A 23,727-nucleotide genomic window follows, 5' to 3' on the forward strand; every position below is an offset into this window, starting at 1 on the left:
CCATGAGAGACTTAGAGAGCTGACTGAAAGGCCTAGGAGGATGGCCTCTGCCATACGAATCTCTACCTCCAGACGAGGTACCACTAAATCTGCCTGAATGACGGGGCCTCTTATCCGACCCATGACCACCTCCCTGTGACAGAACCATCTCAACTCGGCGGGCCACAATGGCCACCTCCTGAAATGTGATCTGACTCCCGGCCTCCTTGGCCATCTGAAGACGAATCGGCTGAATAAGACCATCAATAAACCTCCTCACCCTCTCTCTCGGTAGGAAGTATGACAAGATCATGGCGAGCTAGATCAATGAACCTGGTCTCATACTGAGTGAACGTCATAGAACCCTGCTGAAGGTGCCCAAACTGCCTCCGAAAGGCCTCTCTCTGAGTTAGGGGGAGAAACGTTTCCAGAAACAACACTTTGAATTGCTCCCAAGCTACTGAAGATGAACCGGCTAGTTTAGCTAAGCAATAATCCATCCACCATGTCTTGGCGGATCCAGATAGTCGAAAGGAATAAAAATCGACACCGTTGGTCTCAACCATCCCCATGTTCCTGAGAACCTCATGATATATTTCTAGATAATCTTGGGGATCCTCAGAAGATGCACCGCTGAAAGTGGTAGTGAAGAGCTTGGTAAACCTGTCCAATATCCATAAAGCATTGGCGGACATAGCCGCTCTATCGCCGGGCTAAGCCACTACACCCGGCTGAACCACTGGAACCTGAACCTGGGGAGCTACTGGCTCCGGAGTGCACGTAGCAGGAGTCTGGGCCCCTCCTCCAGCCTGAGAAGTTGCTGGTGCTACTGGAAGCAAACCCGCTCGGGTGACACTCTCCATGAGGCCCACCAATCGGACCAGAGCGTCCTGAAGAACTGGGGTGCCAATGAACCCCTCTGGGACCTGAGTTGGGTCCACCGGAATTGCCTGGGCTGGAACCTCATCATTAAAGTCAACCTGAGGCTCCACCGCTGGTGCTGTTGCTCTAGGCTGAGCTCTGCCCCTACCTCGGCCTCTAGCATGACCTCGCCCTCGCCCTCTACCCCTCGTGAGAGCTGCTGCTGGGGGCTCGAGCTGCTGATCGGTAGATGAGTAAGTGCGTGTTCTTGCCATCTGCGAAAGAACAAAGTAGAAATTCAATTAGCGTTGAGAAACAAAACTGCACGACAAGAAAGAACAAATGTGAAGTTTTTCCTAACTCTGTAGCCCCTGGGGGATAAATACAGACGCATCTGTACTGATCCCTCAGACTCTACTAAGCTTGTCCGTGAGTTGTGAGACCTATATAACCTAGGGCTCTGATACCAACTTGTCACGACCCAGATTTCCCACCCTCGGGAGTCGTGATGGCGCCTACTAATGAGAACTAGGCAAGCCAATCCTTAACTACCTTTTTCATTAACAAAATCCTTCTTTTTCTAATTAATAGAAATAGTATAAATACAGCGGAATAAATCAAATAACCGGAAGACTTAAATTAATAAAACTGAATAAAAATGCAGAAATTCAACATAAACCTCTACCCAAGAACTGGTGTCACCTTACTCACGAACTACTAAGAGTACTAAATACAACCGTTTGAAAGATAACATAAACTGTTTGTCTCGAATACATGAGATAACAGACTGAAATAAAAGATAGAGGAGACGCAGGTCCTGCGGACGCTTGTAAGGCTACCTCAGTGTCTCGCTAGTCTGAGTGCTAACTCCCGCTCTACTGTTGCTGTCCGAAACCTGGATCTGTGCAAAAGAGCAAAGAGTGTAGTATCAGCAAAATCGACCTCATGTGCTGGTAACTGCCTAGCCTAACCTTGGCGAAGTAGTGATGAGGCTAGGACCAGACTACCAAATAACCTATGCAGTTGAAATATATATACATGTACAACGGAAAAGAAATACATGAATTAACCAGTCAAGGTAGGAAGGGGGGAAAAACATGCTGCGGGAAGGCAATAGTTACAATTAGAAATCCTCAATAAAAGAAGGAAACATCAAAGTCGGAATATCAACAAGTATCAAAAGTCAATAGTTTGCAAGGCATCACCCTTCGTGCTTTTACTCTCATCCTCACCCAAGCAATATTTATAATAATACTGTGCACAGCATCACCCTTCGTGCTTTTACTCTCGTTCTTACCAAATCAATCATATCATAATCATATGCATGGCATCACCCTTCGTGCTTTTACTCTCTTTCTTCACAATAAAATCAATGGATATCGGTACGAAATGGTAGATCGTACGGCACGACATCACCCTTCGTGCTTTATCACTCTTCCTCACCCAAACAACAATCACAAATAAGGGGCAAGGAAGTAAACAGAATAATAATAGAGATCTCGGCAAGGGAACAACAATTAAACAATTAAATCCCGGCAAGGGAACAACATCAATAATTTCAACATCCCGGCAAGGGAGATAATCAATAAAGCAACAATTACCCGGCAAGGGTACATTTTAATAATCCTTTCTCCTTCTTCCACTTTCATTTCATCACTTACTCGACCACTTGAGCCATTGCTCCAAAGGGTTCAATTATCTCATATATTTTCTCAATTCGTATTATAACTTGAGCCAATGCTCCTCGAAATTTAAATCTCGCAAATTCTTTCACATGCTCTTTACAACATATAGAAATCATTATTTAAGCATGGAAGATACAACAAAATTAGAATATTCGCAATATAAAGACTCACGGTCATGCTAGACACCAACGTATAGATACTCGTCACTATGCCTATACGTCGTACTTGACAAATACCAAGTAGCAAATAAGACTCAACTCCTATTCCCTTTATCTAAGGTTATACCAAACACTTACCTCGCTTTGCAACCAATTCAAAATTCCAACAAGCCTTTGCCTTGCGAATTCGTCTGTAGCTTCATATCTAGTCATAATAATTCAATATACTCAATATAAACCATACAAATTAATTCCATATGAAATTACTAATATTTCGGATAAAATCTGAAATTTATTTTAAAATTCAACAGCGGGACCCACGTCATGAATCCCGGAAAAAACTTACGAAATCCGAATACTCGTTCCGATTTGAGTTCACCCATACAAAATTTATCGAATTCCGACATCGGATTGCCTTTCAAATCCTCAATTAAACTTTTAAAGATTTCTACTTAAGATCCGCCGCCTGCCGTTGTAAATATTGATAAACCAGCTACCATTTCGATTCAGTTCAACTTTAGCTTTATTATATGAATTGGACTATTGGAATTAGTTATTTGGAATACAAAGTCATTTTTTGAGCTCTTTTTTACGATTTGCTGAAAACCGCATCAATGCTTAAAAACTGTCATCAAGCTAACATTAATCACTAACATTTGAGAACTAACATTATTTACGTTGCTATTTAAAATGATGTTATTTACTCAAGTAAACTCGCAATTTCAGAATTGGACCTATTAAACCAACATGCTGATTTCCATAAACTATTTGAACCTGTTTTGTGACATAAATTATTTGAAACTATTTCACGACTACTGAAAAAAAAGAATTAAATACAGTATATTTCGTAACTAGTAATCACCAACTAAGATTAATTACAATTGATATTCCATGTTTGTAGAAATAGATTCAATCAGTCCATTTTATGCATTCCAAAGTCATTCCAATACATACTATGAAATATCAAGTGAACTACTGCTTATACATCAAATTAAACACAAAGAAACAATGGAAATTCAAAAATCCATTCCAACAACTCTTTACTTCCTTTCCTAAATTTTAGAGCTTTAGAACGTGTACCTGGATAACGGAAATACAAAAAGATGAAGGAGCAGTCAGCAACAGTAATAACACAGCAACGCAGTGACAGAACAACCTAGTGAAAACAGTAGCCAATAACCAATAACAAACTCAGGAAGAACCAATTGAAACCCCAGAAATACCAAACAACAACACCAATGAAACAACAACAGTACTAGTTCTGATATTCAGCAGTAAAAGAAAAGACTCACTTTTCAGTTTATTAGCTCTCCAAACACTGAACCTTTTAGGATTAAAAACCAGCCTCTTTTTTTTACTCTTAGATTACTGAACTTTTAAATGATAAAAATCCAGCCTAGACTCTCTAAAAAAAAAGATTGAAAGAGAACTGATTTTTTCCTCTCCAAAAAAATCAGCCCCTTTTCTGTCTTGAAATGACCCTATTTATAACCCAAAACAGGTATGGGTAACATATTTTAATCAATCCTTTTTAAGCTTTTCATACCATTATCTTTTGTTCCCCACACTTGCATGCCTTGTTCCCCACTAGCGAATGTCTTGTTCCCCACTAGTGAATGTCTTGTTCCCCACTAGCAAATGTTTTGTTCCCCACTAGCAAATGTCTTGTTCCCCACTATGTATTAAACAATGCCTTATTTTAATATTATTAGGGCTTTGTGGACAGAGCACTCAAATTAATCATTTTTAAAACTTTAAATCCCCAAAATACCCCTGAAACTATTGAAATTACCATTCTACCCCATCAACTATATCCAATCCTCCTAATCAATTAACCAAACTATAGCAGCTATAACCAATCTTAATTGAGAAATCCTAACAATTGACTAATTAAACACATGAAACTAACTCCCAATCAACAACATTAGGACAATTCAACAAGGCCGGACTCATATCAGAACAAACTTAACGGAACAAACAAGTATATCCAAATCACTAAACACAATCATCAATTGAACTCAAAACAGTAGGAAAGTCGTCAAAACACATACACATATAGTTTCAACGAATATGCAGTAGGATACTTCATGTGAAAACTTTATCAAAATGAACCCACATTAAAACGAAACCACTAATAGATCCGCGAATAGCATAGATTCGAGGTAAGAGATATGACCTTTACTACTGCACTTTCTTGCTCCGTTACGCACAATGAAAATGAAACTCCAAAGAAAAAGCAAAAATCCATGAACGAGCTATGGCTGACCTTTATGCTAACGATCCGACGTCGAACAATGCTGAACTTCTGATGAAACACAGCTTCGTTCACAGCACTGTTTCGACGCTTGACTAACAAACACGGACTCAGACGGAACCTCGACGTACTGCCTCGACGTACGACTAAGCACGACCTCGGATGGCTGGTCTTGTTTTGGACTGGAGGGTGGTTATGGAGAAGGTGAGTCGATGGGTTGACGAAGCTGGTCATTCGTCTGCTGGACGTGGTTGTGGTGGACGTGAGGCGGGCTATTTTAGGTGGTCGACGAGTGACGACGTTGGGTCTGATGGCATTGGACGCTGATGGAGAAGGCTGGAGCTCGCGACTGGAGAGTGGCTATGGAAAAGGTGAGGCGGGTTGTTTCAGGTGGTCGTTTGGCAGTGGGGTGGTCGTTGGTTCGAAGAAGAAGAAGGGCAGCCATGGATGTCGATGGAGCTTTGAGATGGCAGTGGGGTGGTCGTTGGTTCGAAGAAGAAGAAGGAGGGCAGCCATGGGGGTCGTTTGGAGCTGGAGGGGTCGTTTGGAGCTGATGAAGAGAAGAGGGCAGCCATGGGGGTCGAGAGAGAAGGAGGGGTCATTTGGAGAAGATGAAGAAGGAGGGGGCGGGTGGTTTAGGGTTCTTTTGTTAGGGGTTTAGAAATGAAAATGAAAATGGGGAGAAGGAGGGGTTGGTTGTTTGGGCTATGGGGCAGACCGGTTCGGGGATGGGGTATGGGCTGGGTATCCGGGTTTCAATTTCAAAGGGGAAGAAAAATTATTTGGGATGATGGACTTTAAATTGATTTGGCCCAAATATGACTTAGCTCTCTTTTACTTTGCCTTTCTTTTCTTAAACTAATAAAACTAAAAATTCCAAAAATCCTAAATTAACTTATAGGTCTAGATAAATTTATAAAAGTACTAACTAACTTTTAATAACAATTAACATACAAAATCAAATAAAATCACATAACTTGGACATGAAATGCTAAAAATGCAAAAAATACATTATTTTGTGATTTTCTTTCTCTTAAAAACAAAACATGGTTCAATTAATTCCTAAGTGCACAATTAAATCTTAAATGTGCATGCAACATATATTTTTGTATTTTTAATTAATTAAAACAAACTAAACATTTACAGACAAAAATAATTATCCAAAATGTCACGCAAAGTTCTCAAAATTGTACCCAAAGGCAATTTGTTTTATTTTTCGATTTCTTTTGGAGTAGTTTTCGTGAAGCAAAAAACACGTGCTCACAGGTAGTGATAAATTTCTAAGGCGAGGGCACCACCACATTCTTGCCTACCCAGCTGTAGTCCTATTTAACTTGGTCGAGGAGATTGCGGTAATTGTGCGTATGTAGCTCAGCATCGGTTCGCATCGACCCGGTACCGAGGGTGTATTCTCTACCTTAAAATCAACAGCAGTGAGGAACTTTGTCGGAACGAAGTCCACTAGGGAAGGTTCTGCCACGACTCCGTCACTGGCAGGCCTTGATGAAGAAGCAGCTTCCTTTTGCGGAATGGTTTTTTAAGTCTTAGCCATTTTACTTTGACAGATGAAGAAGAATGGGAACTGAGAAGAAACATTTGGTATTTTGTGATGAAACAGGCGAAGAAACAACAGGGATCTGAAAACACAAAGCTTTGAGGAAGGCAAAGGAATTTTGAAGAAGATTTGAAAGAAAAGTTTGGGCAAAAGAAGAAAGACACATTTATAGGTTTAATATGACGATACAAATCTGGTAGATGACGGTCGTCGATTGGCATGCATTAAATGCTTAGGAAACTGCACCGATGAGATGTCTCGGTTACCTCTGTTGCTTACATCATGATTCTTTCGTCACGATGTATCGATGTGAAGATCGAGGGCTTAAGCCGTTTGTTGTCATTACTCTCCAAATGACAAGGGGACTATTTTTACACGGTCAAAATCGGGCTAGCCCTTTTTGTGAGACTGATCGGGGCTGGAGCATGATAAGTCAAGGATCTGCTTCAATTTATATCATACTATGGTACAGATTTAGATTGTCAAGCTCGAGACCTTGAGACCAATTAAGATTGAGACCGACCAAAACCGAGACCAACCAAAATCGAGCTAGCCCTTTCCGAAGAAATATTCACTTGATTCGAGGGCAACTTAGCTCAAGGATCAAAGCTATACATTTCATTTGGTTTGCTTTACTTGTATTTGCAGTTAATTTCAGTATCAATTCACGTTTTCTTTTAGTTTTTGCTAAGTAAATCACGTGTCCTTAAAACCATAGTATAAATTCAATTGTTATCTGTTTTTAGGGGAAACAATGATAACTTAGGCCCACTAGCCTCTTAATTAATTATTTATATTTTAAATTTTTATTTATATAACGGGTTATTACAATTTTACACTCATCGTAAACGGTTTTTGTTTATGCTAGATGGCTCTTTTCGCGGTCAAGATCATGATCATAATTCAAATGATAAATATCGATTTTACGTTTGATTAAAAATTTTGATTATATGTTATCTATACTATACGTAAATAATCATGGCTTTTTCCTTACCCAATATATATTGTTGGAATTTTTATCTAATTAGATAAGAGGTGTGACTAGGAAATGGAGGGAAACAAAAAGTTTGAAATAGTTTCCTTTACTAATGCACTTTGTCCCTCATCGGAAGAAAGAAAGGAACCTTTGTGATTATATAGAGAAGCATATCTTCTAGCTCTTAAAGTGTCAAGAAGAAGTGGTGCCTCGCGCCGTCATCGTTGTCGCTCGCTCGCTTGACTTCGGCTTCGGAGGCTCGGCTGGGTTCGGATTTGATCAATTGATATGAACAGGTACTTGTGCACCTATTCAACCCACGCTATTTGGCTATAAATTCAAAGGTTTGGTCTCACTTTTTGACCACGGAAATTGACATACACTCCCCTCTCTCTTCTGCATTTCTGCATTTGTTTTCCAAAAGCAAAACATAAGCATCAGTGTGGTTTACTGGCATTTTTTGAGTTCGATAAAATTCTGTAATTTCTATTGCCGGTATTACGGAATAGTTGTTCCGTTCTATCTTAGGAGGAATTAATCTAACAACTGTGGCAACAATGATGAGATTAAATTCCTTAAGGAAACACAGTTTTCTATTGGGCTCAGAACGTTATTCATTTCATTCTATTTCTGTCTTTGGTTTCTGGTTTGGTTTTATTTTGCAGAAATTATATTTTCGAATACAGATTACTAACAACTTTAAGGAATTTAAATTTTTTATATTCTGTGTTCATCTTATTTTGTGATTTGGGAGACTAAAATCCTAGCGATTTTCTACTCCCGTTTTGGAGATTAAAATCTTCGGATTTTTCTACGCGACTTTGAGATTAAAGTCTTTCTAACTTTTTACTCAATCTGAGATTAAAATCTTGTGATTTTCTACTCGTTTGTTTGTATTCGGTTTGAAAATATAAAAACTTGACCGACTTACTAATTCTGGTTGTGTCAATTTCTTTTACATAAAAATTACAACAAGTACGGAACAACAAAATGGCTCTGTTAGGACTACTGCTACAATGGATACTGCATCTTCAAGTCGCACAACTCCTGCACCGGCATAAAAACCCAGAAAGCTTTTCGGCGTGGACTTTAAATTTTGGCTGCAAAAAATATTCTTCTACCTGACCACACTCAGTGTACAGTGCTTTATCAGCAAGGGCGTTCCAGTTTTGGGAGAAGAAACTCCTGAAAATGAGCGATTTATGGTCACAGAGGCATGGAATCATTCTGACTTCGTATGTAAAAACTATATTTTAAGTTGATTGGAAGAGAACTTGTACAATGTTTATAGCGCCATGAAAATATCAAGAGAATTGTGGAAGGCTCTTGAAAAGAACTACAAGACTGAAGATGCTGGACTTAAGAAGTTTGTGGCCACCAAATTTCTGGATATCAAAATGGTTGACGACAAATCTGTCATAACTCAAGTCCGAGAATTGCAAGTTATTGTTCATGACTTCCTTGCTGAAGGTATATACTGAGTCAATATTTTTATTCAAGATATTGATTATTTTACTAATTATAAATCTAAGATTGAAGATATGGCCATAAATGAAGCGTTTCAAGTTGCAGCATTCATTGAAAAGTTTCCTTCATTGTGGAAGGACTTTAAGAATTACTTGAAACATAAACGCAAGGAGATGACACTTGAAGACATTATTGTTCGTCTACGGATTGAAGAGGGCAACAAGGCTGCTGAGAAGAAGTCTTGTGGTAACTCAACAATAATGTAAGCAAATATTATTGAGTAAGCCTCTACAAGCAACATAAAGAGAAAGAAGTCATCTGGTCAAAAGAATTACCAGAGCAAGAAGAAGTTCAAAGGTAATTGCCACAAATGTGGAAAGGTTAGACATAAGTTTGTGGACTGCTGTGACCGACGAAGGACAAGAAGAAGAGTCGAGTAAACTTGATTGAAAAGAATGATGAAATGGAGAACTTATATGTCATGCTATCTGAATGCAGCTTGGTAGGAAATCCCAAGGAGTGGTGGATTAATTCTGGAGCCACTCGCCATGTTTGTGCTAACAAAGAGTTATTTGCCTCTTATGTTCCCGTAAGGCCCGGCGAGACTGTCCTTATGGGAAACTCCACAATAACAAAAATTTAAAGAGTTGCGAAGATAGCTTTGAAGATGACTTCTGGCAAAGTTGTAACTTTAAACAATGTTCTTCATGTTCCTGAAATTCGCAAGAATTTGGTCTCTGCTGGACTTCTTATCAAGAATGGATTTAAGTGTGTCTTTGTTTCTGAAAATGTTGTAATAAGTAAGAATGATGTGTATGTAGGAAAAGGTTACCTAGCTGAGGGCCTTTTCAAGTTGAATGTAATAGCTATTGATATCAATAAAGTTCAAGCTTCTTCTTACTTACTTGAGTTAAATAATTTATGGCATGCATGTTTCGGTCACGTCAACTTCAAAACTTTACGAAAAATGATTAACTTGGAAGTATTGCCTAAATTTGAATGCGATAATTTGAAATACCAAATATGTGTGGAATCAAAGTATGTTAAATATCCTTATAAGTCGGTTGAAAAGAAGTCAAACCCTTTAGACTTAATTCACACAAATATTTGCGACATGAAGCCAATACCATCTCGCGGTGGGAAAAGGTATTTCATAACTTTTATTGAAGATAGTACTAGATATTTCTATAATTACATACTTGATAGTAAAGATGAGGCTATTGAGGCATTCAAGAAATACAAAAATGAAGTTGAAATGCAACTAAACAAAAAGATCAAAATGATAAGAAGTGATATGGGTGGTGAATATGAATCTCCTTTTGAAGAAATATGTTTGGAATATGGAATTATTCACCAAACAACTTCTCCTTACTCACCACAATGTAATGGAATTATGGAAAGAAAGAATAGAACGTTAAAGGAGATTATGAATGCCTTATTGCTAATTTCGGGTTTACCCCAAAACTTGTGGGGGAAAGCTATTCTTACAGCCAATCAAATACTCAACCAAGTTACCCATAGCAAAACACAATCTATTTCATATGAAAAATGAAAATATAGGAAGCCCAAATTAAAATATTTTAAAGTGTGGGGGTGTTTGGCTAAAGTGTAAATTCCTAAACCGAAAAGGGTGAAGATTGGACCGAAAACGGTTGATTGCGTTTTTATAGGGTATGCAAGAAATAGTAAGGCATATCGTTTTCTGATTCATAAATCAGAAAATCCCGGCATTCACATTAATACGGTAATCGAATCTGAAAATGCTGAATTCTTTGAGAATATTTATCCGTATAAAAATGAATGTGAGTCGTCTAGTGAAAAATCTAAGCGACCTCGATAATAAGAAAAGATGGTACGTTTAATGAGGAAAATCCAAGATGTAATAAACGTCAAAGGACAAATACTTCCTTTGGACCAGACTTTCTAACATTTTTGTTAGAAAATGAGCCTCAAATGTTTAAAGAAGCAATGTCTTTCTCGGAAGCATAATATTGGAAAGAGGCCGTCAATAGTGAGATAGAATCTATATTAAGTAAAAATACTTGGGAATTGATTGATCTTCCTCTGAGAAATAAACCTTTGGGTTCTAAGTATATTTTCAAAAGGAAAATGAAAGTTTATGGTACTATTGACAAAAATAAGGCAAGATTAATTGTCAAAGGGTTCAAACAACGAGAAGATCTTAATTATTTTGATACATACTCACCGGTAACGAGGATTGCATCTATTCGGGTGTTAATAGCGTTAGCAGCCGTGTATGATCTTGAAATCTATCAGATGGATGTGAAGACAACCTTCTTAAATGGAGACTTGGAGAAAGAAATTTATATGGAACAACCTGAAGAGTTCATGGATCCTGGAAAAGAAAAGAAGGTTTACCGACTTGTTAAGTCACTTTATGGATTGAAACAAGTACCCAAATAATGGCATGCAAAATTTTACCAAACAATGTTGGCAAATGGATTTATGAATAATGAGTGTGATAAATATGTTTACATTAAAAACACCCCAAATTATATAGTCATTGTATGTTTATATGTTGATGACATGTTAATAATGAGCAAAGACATTGCAGATATAAATGATACTAAGCGAATACTTTCTAGAAAGGAGAATTCTGTAGGCCAGTTCTCTACACACTTATGAACTAGGCGGTGTTCGTGGCTAAAACGAACACAACAATGAGAACTAAAGGCGGTTAAAGAGTTAATTGTGTGACTTATGACCATCTAGGTATACACCAAAGTTTCATGGTTTAAAGATATCAAATCTACCGATTAACCGAGTAAATCCGACATAAGTTCACTATGGAAAGTTCAAAGGGAAACCTACTTATCCAGATGCAATTAATCCTTGCTTGTAAATCACATAGTTTTTCATGCATGCATATTTTCATATAGCCATTCGCCATTAATGTGGGGGATTGTTGCATTTTTTTTCTAATTAGATAAGAGGTGTGAATGAAAAATGGAGGGAAAAGATTAGGAGTGTAACGAAAAGTTTGAAATAGTTTCCTTTACTAATGCAGTTCGTCCCTCATCGGAAGAAATAAAGAAAATCTTTGTGCTTACATAGAGAAGCACATCTTCTTCTCAGCTTCGGCTTCAGATTTAGATTCAGATTTGGATTCGGATTCGATCAATTGATATGATTGATTGATAATTTTTTGGACCAAATTTATTTCGCGGATAATTTTCTAACGACTTTTTTCTTCCGAAACAGTACCTCATGTGAACAGGTACTTTCGCACCTATTCAACCCAGACTATCTGGCTATAAATTTAAAGGTTTGGTCTCACTTTCTGACCCACCAAAATTGGCATACTCTCCCCTCTCTCTTCTGTATTTCTGGATAATTCTGTATTTGTTATCCAAAAACAAAACGTAAGCATCAGTGCAATTTACTGTCGTTTGTTGAGTTCGATAAAGTTATGTAATTTTCATTGCCGGTATTATAGAATAGTTGTTCCGTACTATCCCGAGAGGAATTAATCCAACAACCTTGAGCAACAGTGAGGGGATTAAATTTCTTAAGGAAACACAGTTTTCTGTTGGGCTCGAAACGTTATTCATCTCATTCTATTTTTATCTTTGGTTTCTGGTTTCGTTTTATTTTACAGAAATAATATTTTCGAATACTGATTACAAACATATATATGTTGTATTCAGCTATTACATTGCGCGTTACTCTTTCCATTGTTCTCATTATTTTTTCCCAAGGTTAGATGCTCATGGTATAAACTTGATAGCACCTTGTGGGCTTAATTGGAGAACTGTAGTTGATTTCAAGCTCTTTGTAATACAATCAATAAATGTGCAGATACAGACAAAGGAATTGACAGAATTGAAATGATTAATTGATTTAAACTAATGATAAGTGACTCTCTCTTTAATTTCGCAGATATGCCAAAACCTTTGATTGATGTAAACTGTTGATGACTTCTTTCCCCTTGCATATACTGCATGAATTACTTTGAATCTCATGCCCCATTATTCTAAGTCGTAATTATCGTCACCACCTTCATTCCTTGTTTAGAGGTCCTTTTAGGTTTTCCCATTTGTCCAGACGTTTTTTGGCGCACTCCACCTGAAAAAAAAAAAAAAGAATTCAAATTTCAGTTACGAACTTAACCAATCTTTTCATGTGCATTCAAAAAACTATGTACTGATTTTTAACTTTAGAATCTAATCAGTGAGATGAAATCACCTCTTTATTCCAGTCGGTACGGAATGTAACCCAAAGCAGAATAACAGTTTGCATCACAGTCCCTCCAATCATCCCAGTCCATATTCCCTGTCACAAATCCAGTAAGTATGTCATACAAATCAGGCTACATGTATATAAATTTACACATAGTGTTTGTATTGAAGTATGTATACAAATAGAAGGCTTCTAAAATTATGAATGGTGTGTATTGAAAAACCTTAGCACCAAGGTCAAACTTGAAGCCGAGAAGACATCCCAATGGAATTCCTACACCATAATAACACCCTACATTCACGTAGGCAACAAACGCCTGCCATCCACAGCCAACAGCAACACCTGAAATTTTAGAACCAATTGTACGTTGGCACACTTATAGGCCGAAACAAAATCGAAAGCCTTTTACAGATCTCGTGTGAGGTAATACAGTGGCGGACACACTTGGTAGCAAGCGGGTTCAACTGAACGCGCTTCATCAAAAAATAATACCGTATATATATATATATAAATTATGATTAAAATTGCGTAAATTTTGTATAAATTTTTTATTTTAACCCACTTGATAACTGCTATTTTACGACTAAAGTTATGTACTTCTAAGTGCCCGTTTGGACAAAATTTTGATGGAAGATTTTCCCAAAAAAATTCACTTTTTTTCGAAAGCAAATTTGTTCATAAAATTTTCAATTTTCACTTGAAAATATTTTTTAAAAATTTTCGAAAATTTGAAAAACTAAAAAAAAAAGAAAAAACTGCAAATTAACAGTGATACATGAACATGAGTACCTGTATTGAAATTTGGATACAAGGCCCGTGACACGATCACTTTTTTGACAAGTGAAGTTGTCTGCCTTATTTATTGTGCTTATGTTGTCTTTTTCTCCTATTTGTGTCTCTCATCCAATCAAGTGATGACAAGCTTCTTGAACACTTAAGATCACACAACAAAAAAGTCTATTGGAAAATTTAAGACCAAATTGGGTAAGCAAAGTTCCTTCCAACTACGACATTTCCTCACTTGAATGTATTTTCCATAGCCCTAATTTTTTGTCTCTCTGTGGTGGGGGGCGATGCATGAAGGTTGCGTAAAGATCAAAGATCAAGGCAGAAGCTTTCATTGTATTCAACTAGAACTATTTATATATTCAAGATAATTTAAAATGTATACGCTCATTCTTAATTTATTGGATTTTAAATTCTGAATTCGCCTTTAATCGTCAAGGTAACATTATGAGGAAAATAAATTTTAGCAATTTGAATATTAAATTCCTATTTGGGTCATGCAACTTATTAAATGTTAAAAATTAAAAGATTTAAGACATATCACTCTAATTTTATGTGGTACTTGGATTATGTAATTAACTTTTACTGTTTTCTACCAACTTTATTAACCCTATCCGAAGAGATACATTCATACAACAAGTTGAATTACAACAAAAGGGCCTATACCCTCCCAAGCAACATATATATAATTAATATTGACATGGCATATCTGTATAAATCAAGAAAAACTAGTTATCTATAATTAACTTTCATATTTAATATATTTTTTTTTACACTATTCGATTATTTTAAAGGTTAATGTACATAATAACTCATAACAAGTGAGACTAATAACCTATAGAACAAGACAATTAATGTACTACAACAAGTTAAATTACACTCATAGCCTATAAATTCTTTATCGTATCAATGTGCTTAAATCGGAGTATAATTAATAAACTTAATGACAAGGCATACTTCTTACCCGATAAGACTGGTTGAATGCCATTGAGAATGAGGGTGACAGCTAAAAATGGACACAACTCAGATACTTCTTTGGCCACAATTTCACCCTCGGTGAATGCATAGCTGATAACATTGCGCAAACTGAGCACAATTATGGCTTCCACGACAGCAATGAGAAATGAAATGAATGTCACCATGAACACGGAGAATGCTGCTGACTTTGAGTGTGCTGCTCCTAGCTCGTTGCTCACTCTCACACTGGCCAATTTTTATAACAATTATGAAGGAAGTCAATTCCAAACAGCGTCTAACTTCTATGTACTGGTACTGAAAAACTTTTTATACTATGTGATCACTTAAAAATGTAGTGACTTTCTCAGTTTCAATTTAGATGACACAATTTTCTTATTAGTACATTCCAAAAAGAATGACACATTTCTACAATTAGAAATAATTAAATTTTAAACTTTTATTTTATCCTTAATGAAAAGCTTTTTTAACCACTCAAATATCATGGCCCCACAAAGCTTTTATCCTTAAGATTTTAAGACTATAAGTTTCAAAAATCTTTATTTTTTTCCTTAAACTCCGTGCCGAATCAAACTACATCATCTAACTTTAAACGGAGAGAGTAACTCCCTGTGTTCCAGTTTATGTGAATCTATTACCTTTTTGATCTGTTCAAAAAAAGAATGACCCCTTTCTAAATTTGGAAACAATTTAGTTTAAACTTCCAATTCTACGCTTAATGAGAAGCATTTATGACCACACAAATACTGTGGACCCCTTTTTGAATTGTTTAGGACCACAAATTCTAAAAGTCTTCATTTTTTTTTAAATTCCGTGCCCAATCAAACAAGTTCACACAAATTGGATCAAAGGGAGTAATATTTTATACTCCAACTACAATTATTTTGGTAACTTCCAATTTGTGGCAAGTAACCTGTTTTAGCAAGTGAAACTAAACTGATAGTAGAAAAATCTTTTAAGCTATCAATATAAATAATTTAAGTTATTGCTATAACACCACCTGATTTTTATCTGGACATCGAATATTACACGAAAAGATGGTTAATGGACCATCAAGAGAAGAAAAATAGTCAAAAACTGACCTAGCAGCAGCATTGAACCCCACTGCAACCATGAACATCAGTCCATTCACTGCCAAGCTACAAAAATTAAAAAATATATCCTTTAGCACATTAGCAAGTCACTTAAACGTTGCAAGATAACATATGCGGATTGTTCAATGGATGTGTAGAGTAGTACCATCGCAATCATTTCTCCTTAGTTATAAAGAATGAAGACTGATCAGTATAAATGAATTGTTCAAATTTATATGTATAAATATATATTTTGATTTGAGGACTACAGGTATAGCAGCACTGGCTGTTGAAAAAGTGAAACCATTTGCCATAGTTTGTTCTAAGTTGGCCAAGAAGATCAAGTTACAATCGATCAACAACTTAATCTTTTAGAGTAGAAATTCTTAATTGATGTTGCCACTATGATACTAATAGTCTTATGGGATCATCAATAACTATGTAGTTTTAATTGCCACTGTAAAAATAAAGTAAATTAGGTACAAAATTCTCACCAAACAGAGATTGAAGCCAAGGCAATCTCAGGATTCTTGAGTAATCCTGAGAGCAACACTAGAATCTGCATATACCAAGTCTCCAAGCACAGCATAACAGCCGAACCAGCAGACAACTTGACAAATTGGCATAATCCACTAAAGGCCTCCCATCGAAAACCTGCCCAAGTAGCCTTACACCTTTCACTTTTTATTATATATATAAATTGAGCCACCACAATTATCCACCAAGAAAAACTCAGCACCAACGACGCCCCTAGCAATCCCAGTCCAATTTTGTATACAACAACCCAACTGAGCAATATGTGTACAAATAGAGTCCCCAGGGAAATAAAAGCACTGGGAGCAACAATACTCTGGGCTTGCAAGAACTTCTGTATTGGGAAGTTCACCGCATAAGCAAATATTTGTGGAATCAAACCATACACAAATACCGCTGCTGCTGATGCCACTAGTTTTGATTCACCAAGAGCGAGCAGTATATTCTTGGAAAATAAATACACCACAGTTAGTGGAATCCCTGTTACGGAAAGCACTACTGTTGCTCTTTGCAGGTACACTCCTAGCATTTCATATCTGTGAGCTCCATATGCTTGGCCACAAAGCGTCTCCACTGCACTGCCCATTCCTAGCTGCAATCGATAATATAGTAAAGCCAAAATACCTAAAAAGAATCAAGTTGAAAATTGCAGAAAAATAGCACCATAATGACTAAAACAAGCACTATCATCATATTGAGAAAGCTTTCTCCATTGATATTCAGATCATTTGAGAAAGAAACTGAGAGATAATAAATAATACCATAAGGCCATAAGCAAATAATTGGATGCCTTGATTGCCAAGAGAGGCTGCTGCAAGCTGCAGGTTCCCGAGTTGGCCAGAAAAGATCCGAGTAGACATGGACATGGCATTGTTGATCATGTAGACGGCAACTGAAGGGGCAGCAAGCCGATAAAGTAGCTGGAATTCGATCCAAGAGGCATACCTAAGGCGTCGAAAGTAGGGTAATTGGGTGTCGGAGAGCACCTCCTCGAGCTCGGAGCTACCCCCATGAGCAGCAATCAACAAGGGCTGCTCAACTTCAGACTTCATGCTTTTTCCCATGACAGTGAATATGTAGAATGCAATGAAAGTAACTTCTAGCTAGGCATATAAATACTAGATGAAGTTGTCATCTCGAGGTTTCATTTGAGATAATAAAAGGTTAATGTATGTCATTTTGTGAAGATGGAATCTTCAAAATAATTATCGACTACTTGTTGATACGTAAATCAGCATAGCACCTCACGTGCCAATTGTCGCTAGCTAGCAGCACCCCTTTTTTGAAATGTAAGAACCTTATAAAGAGTTTATTAAACACATGCATAAATCTTCGTCTCTTCCATACGAAATTATACCCTTTTTTCTCTCTGATTCTTTGTCCACTTTGATATCTGCTACAAATTAAAGTAGAGAATCTAGTATGTAAATTACATTGACAAAATACCAGAATTTTGACAACATGAAAAAGAAAATCTTGGACATGGAAAACAGTAATATAGTGAGACAACTTTTAATCAATATATACATATATATTTTTTTAATTCAGTTATTTTGCGCATAAAATAATAGATGAAAATCTCATCTTCATATGCCGTGAAATAAGTATGAAAGGTTAAATGTGTGTCGTTTTGTGAATCATGAAATTATAAAGTTTGTAATAATCACAATAGTCGTTGGAGTTGTTAAAATGATTCTTTAAAGATTGTTATCTACTGCATACCTTGTTCAAATGTAGGGTAAGTATGGCAAATGTGAAATTTGTCATGAGCACACCTTTTTTGAAATGTACTCCCTCCATTCCAATTGATGTAAATCTATTTTCTTTTTGATCCGTTCCAAAAAATAATTCTTTTTAAAATTTGGATACAATTTAACTTAAACTTACAATTTTACCCTTAATGAAAAGCTTTTATAACCATACAAATACCGTTGTTTAACCAAAAAATTGAATTTCGGCCAAAGCTTTAATTTAGAAGAACTCGGGTTACTGATAATCAAAAAATGTATAAGAGAAAATAATTTTGCTAGCAATAAGATAATTAGAAGAAGATAAAGTAAACCAATGTATTCAGATAATCGTTCGTGTCCTTACAATTGACCCATTCTTTCCTTTTTATAGCTATCTTGGAAATACGCGTTTTACCTTTGTCATAATAAGGCCATTATAGACAATTAAAGACATTAAATGCTACGTTACATAATCATTGTATTTTAATACAGATTCTCTAATGTTTTTAGTATTTAATGCTCATTAAATATTGTATCTGTACTCTCTTGTGCTGTTAGATTCATTCTCCTTGATTCTTAGACTTAAATAGGTATGGGCGTTGAATCTTTTGAGTATCCGCTCGTGCCTCCTCTTATGCTTCTGCTCGTATCTGTTGCAATTCGTGCCTCTTTGCCAATCATAACTCTTTGACCAGTCTACGTGTCATGACACGTCATCTTCCAATCACTTTAATATGTAAACTCAATTTTTCCCAATACAGATAGTCCCCCACTTGCCATTTATTCATCAATTGAATATTTGGGAAGTGGAATTCATTAAAACGGAAATTTTTGTCACCATTAATGCTATAGCAGAATCAACGCTCCATTTGTCACTTCCATTTAATGCTCTTCACGCGTGGCACCCCTTTTACTGGTTTTGCAACTTTGCAGTGCTTTTTAGGGCTTTTTCACGGCTTCACTAACTACGAAGCGTTAGTTCTCATTATGACTTTTCCATCATTGCACCTTTTCCTTTGACAGTTGCTTCGCAGTATAAATATAGTTTTCTTCTTTGTCTTTATCACATAAAGTTCTCAAAATATTCAGTTCTTGAATCTTTGTTTGCTTCTTCCTCGTACTATCATGTCTTCATCAAACCCTAACCTTAGAAGGGTCCCCATAGTTGATAACTTCCCTAATGCCCCCAGTAGTAGCAGAAGAGGAGGTAGGCTTCGTAATTTAGGATTTTCATCCTTGTGTGATTCTTCTCTTCCTTCGCCTAGTTCCGATCCTTCTTCTAGAACTAGGGGTTCTCTTTCACACAGATCTTCTTCTCGAGGTAAGGAATCTTCTGAACCTCTAGTAGAGGAGATAGTTCCTGCGCAACTATCTTTCTATAATGACAGAGAATCTCTTCGAAATCAAGTATCTTCTTTAGATCGTACTGATATCTATCTCACTCAAATCACTGAAAGTTTGATTTCTTTATTTCGCAGAGACTGCCATTGGAGTCGTGACTTTCCTATTATTATTATTACCAATCCAAATCAAAGAATTACCTCTTACTTAACCGGTTTTTCCTTTGTCTATACGTACCCTTTCACATTAGGATTCAAACCTACTATTGATCTTGTTATTCTCGAGTTCTGTCGTTTCTTTGATATTTGCTTAGGTCAAATTGGCCCAATAATATGGAGGGTTATTGCCTGTTTGAGGCATTTGACCAACATATCCAGTGTGCGTTTTACTTTCCCACATCTAATTCATTTTTACCCCCCTAGACTCTTTCGCAATGGTGTTTTTACACTAGTTGCCAGGAGCAAAAGAGTTCTAGTTAGCCCTGAAGATGACAAAGACCGTGGCTGGTATGCCAGATTTGTTGCTGCCCACACTGTTTGTTTAGTAAGTGATGAGAACGTTCCCTTCCCTGAGAAGTAAAATTTTGCACGTGAGTCTTCTAACTTTCTCGTACCTTTTTCTTCAATTTTGTTGATTTTTCTAATTTTACTTTTCTTTTCTAGCAACCATGGGAGTTGTGGAAGATGTTCCCAATTTCCATAATTGGGTAGGAAAGTTGTTGAGTATTGCACCAATGGATGGTAGATCTTGGAAGACCCTTTCCCAACGTTTTGGTTGGAAAGTAAAAACTCATGGTAAGAGCTTTTATTTTATTTTACATATTATTTTTTCCTGAACTTATCTCAATCCTTCTTTCTATCAGGATTTGCTATTCGAAGAGTTAATGCTGAGGTAGTTGCGGCTTCTCGTATCTCTTTGGAAAGGGCTAAAGAAATAATTCTAGGCTCTTCATCGAAAAAAAAAGCCGTTGATGACCAAGATTCCGAAGAAGAGGAAGACGGGGGTTCCTTGGTAACAAGGCCACGGGCTCGTAGATGTATTATTTTTGATGACGAAGCAGAAACATCCCCCCGCCGTTCTATTCCTCTTACCGAATCTGTTGAAGCCCTGGTAGTGATCCCTGATGATGTTGATGATGCTCCCGCTGCTGCTCATGATTCTGTTGAGCAGCTTTTTGACCGCGGGTTTGGTATTGAAAGTTTAGGTCCCGTTTCTGATGAAGCTCCCTTGTTTTTTTTTCTCCTCCCGTGATTGTGACTCCTACTTTGTCGATTATGGCTGCTTCAATTCCTCCCCAGGCTGTTTTTACTACTTTTACTATTCCTTCTTAGACAATTCCTCCTCCACCTTCTCACCGTGCTGAGGTTGGCTCCTTAAGTAGGAGTGGTGCTATGAGGCAAGTGATTATTGAAGTCCCCGCTGAGGGCAACTTTTTAAGGAAATCGGGTCAAGCAGATGTGTGGCTAAAGCCCTTAATTGGTCCTGTTGAGAGAGCCAAGCTAGAGAGACATAATTCTTTGACTTTGATGAATGACATTGTGCATGCTTCTTTAAAGGTATTCCTTTTTTCTAACTTTTACTTTTTCATTTTTCTATCTTTAGGATTCTCATTTCCTTCTCTTTCCCCCTTTTTAGACCAATCTCATCGGCACGGAGATGATGAAAAGAGTTACCCTCTTAGAGTAGTTAGTGCGTGATTACCAATTGGAGGCATATAATTGGAAGGAACAGTATGAAAGTCTTCAGATCGACGTGGAGTACTTAGAAGAAAGTAAAAGTACCTTGGAGCTGCAGGTGCGGGCTTTGACTTCGGAGTTGGCAGTTGAAAAAGATTTCTCCAGTCAAGTAGACAAGGAAAAGTCTCATCTTGAAACTTCTTTTTCCGAGCAGCTTTCCAAGGCAAGTGAAGATATTAGAGAGTTGAAGGCTCTCTTGGATGCAAAAGAAGCCTATGCTGGTGAACTCATGCAGAATTTGACTCAAGCCCAAGAAGACCTCCGGGTTTCTTCTGATAGGGTTTGTTCCTTAGAAAATTCCCATACCTCTCTTCAAGCTTCTTATGAATCTGCCTTGGCTGAAAATTAAAAGCTAAAGAACGAAATCACTGACTAGGAAAGAGATTATGAGATCCTTAAAGATAAGTCTGCCATTGAAGTGAGTTGGGCGTTTTTGAATTCTCGCCGTGATACCGTTGTTGAAGCTAGCCAAGAGAATTTTAACTTTGAATCTGAGTTAGTGAAGATCAATGAAACTATTGAGAAGACTCAGCAGAACCAAGATTTTCCTTCTCCCATGATCGAAGCTTCCGTAAATGTTGAAGATGATACGGGTATCCCTACTCCTTCAAGCCAAGTTGAACCCGCTGCTGTTGATGTACCTGCTTCAGTTCCTTCATCTTCTCAGTGACAAGTTTAAGTTGTTTAAATTCCTTTGTGTCTCTTTTTTTCTTTTTGGAAAATTGTGGTTAAAACCCTTGGTCTCATTTGAGGGTTTGTTTTGGAAACTTAAGTCTCCAGACCTTTTATGGGGCAATATGTATAAATAATTTTCAGTTTATGATTAAGTTCATACTTAGTCTAAGCTTTTTAATAATAAGAAGTTTTTTGTTACTATTTGAACTTTTGTTTTGTTTATTCTTGCCTTTATTTCTAAGGACTTACTGAATAACTTGCATTTTTACTCTTAAAAATGCTTCTGTTAACTTCATGAATACTTAAATTAATCATGAATTTTATAAAAGAGGGCCCTTTTATATTCGACACTTAATGAAGAAGACGTCTCAACTTCATAACGGTGTTAATATATGATAAAAGAAATAGGAATACACATGTTTCTTGAAATAACTTTGACAAATTTTTATTTGAACTTTCTCTAGTTTTTAATAACACTTTACATGTATTTGAATTACATCTATAACTTTCTCGTAACTGTTTTTCTTATAACAGATTTAAAAAAGAAAAATAAACACGAGGTTTTTATTTATAACCCGTTTCAGTACATTGCCTTTACCCTAGCTATGGTAAGTTTCTTTAGGCTTAGCTCGTGACTTTGCTCTGTATTTGACTCATTCATTGAGTGAACTTTTCAGGCTTGATCTTTGATTATTTCCTAATCTTCTTTGCCTTCTTTATACACATGCCTGTGTGTATTATATAGTCCCCAAAGTGTTTGAGCATTGAAGTATGAAGCCTCAAGCACTTGATTGTTCCTCTCATTTGGTCCTTTCCCTGAAAAAGAAAAACATACGGGACTCGGAGGTGCTATTATAGATGAAGACTGCTTAGCCCGTTTGAATTTCTATCAGAATAATTGTAACCCTAGACCGGGAAGTTTAATTTAGTCCACGTGCCTTGCAGGTCGTGACTCATCATTTAGTACGGGCTAGCTTTTTGCCTATCATCTAAAATCGTTAGTAAAATTTAACAATTCAAAAATTAAATTTTAAAATACGGATACCTAACCGTGGGTATTTCTTAGAAATAGTATCTCTTCAGGTGAACAACATTCCAATGTGAAGGTAGTATCTTGCCATCCATTGTTTTCAGCTCGTATGCTCCTTTACCTACAATATCATGAATCCTATAGGGCCCTTCCCATGTTGGACTTAATTTCCATGCATTAGCTGCCTTCATAGATTGAAAAACCTTTTTGAGAACGAAGTCCCCAATTTTTAAGAATCTTAGACGTGCTTTTCGGTTGTAGTATCGTTCTATGACCTGCTTTTGTGCTGCCATTCTTATCAGTGCAGCTTCCCTTTTTCCTTCAAGTAGATCAAAATTTATGCGCATTTCTTCGTTATTAGACTCTTCTTAAGCTTGTGTAAATCTTGTATTGGGCTCTTCTATCTCAAGTGGAATTAAAGCTTCAGCTCCGTAAACTAATGTAAATGGTGTTTCTCATGTACTTGTTTTTACTGTTGTGCGGTATGCCCATAAAACACCAGGTAACACTTCTGGCTAATTACCTTTAGACTACTCTAAACATTTCTTTAAATTGTTGATAATGATTTTGTTTGTTGGCTCAGCTTGCCCATTACCCACCAGATGATAAGGTGTGGATGTAGTTCTTTTGATCTGCCAACTTTGAAAGAACTCTGTGATTTGCGTGCCTATAAATTGAAGGCCATTATCGCATACGATTTCCTTTGGTACAC

At 36.9% G+C, this 23,727-nt stretch overlaps 1 protein-coding gene across 1 annotated transcript; it reads right to left on the minus strand.

Annotated features, from left to right (window-relative positions):
- Positions 1-12,695: 12,695 nt before the first annotated feature.
- On the minus strand, positions 12,696-17,570 carry LOC107792500 (protein DETOXIFICATION 40-like). The gene is given in 7 exon segments (NM_001325543.1): positions 12,696-13,021; positions 13,142-13,228; positions 13,359-13,477; positions 14,886-15,124; positions 15,979-16,035; positions 16,464-17,095; positions 17,265-17,570. Coding segments are annotated over 7 exon segments (1,503 nt in total). The 5' UTR covers positions 17,568-17,570; the 3' UTR covers positions 12,696-12,955.
- Positions 17,571-23,727: the final 6,157 nt, after the last annotated feature.

Source organism: Nicotiana tabacum, chromosome 16 (assembly GCF_000715075.1).
Source record: "Nicotiana tabacum cultivar K326 chromosome 16, ASM71507v2, whole genome shotgun sequence".
In the NCBI taxonomy this organism is placed as follows: domain Eukaryota; kingdom Viridiplantae; phylum Streptophyta; class Magnoliopsida; order Solanales; family Solanaceae; genus Nicotiana; species Nicotiana tabacum.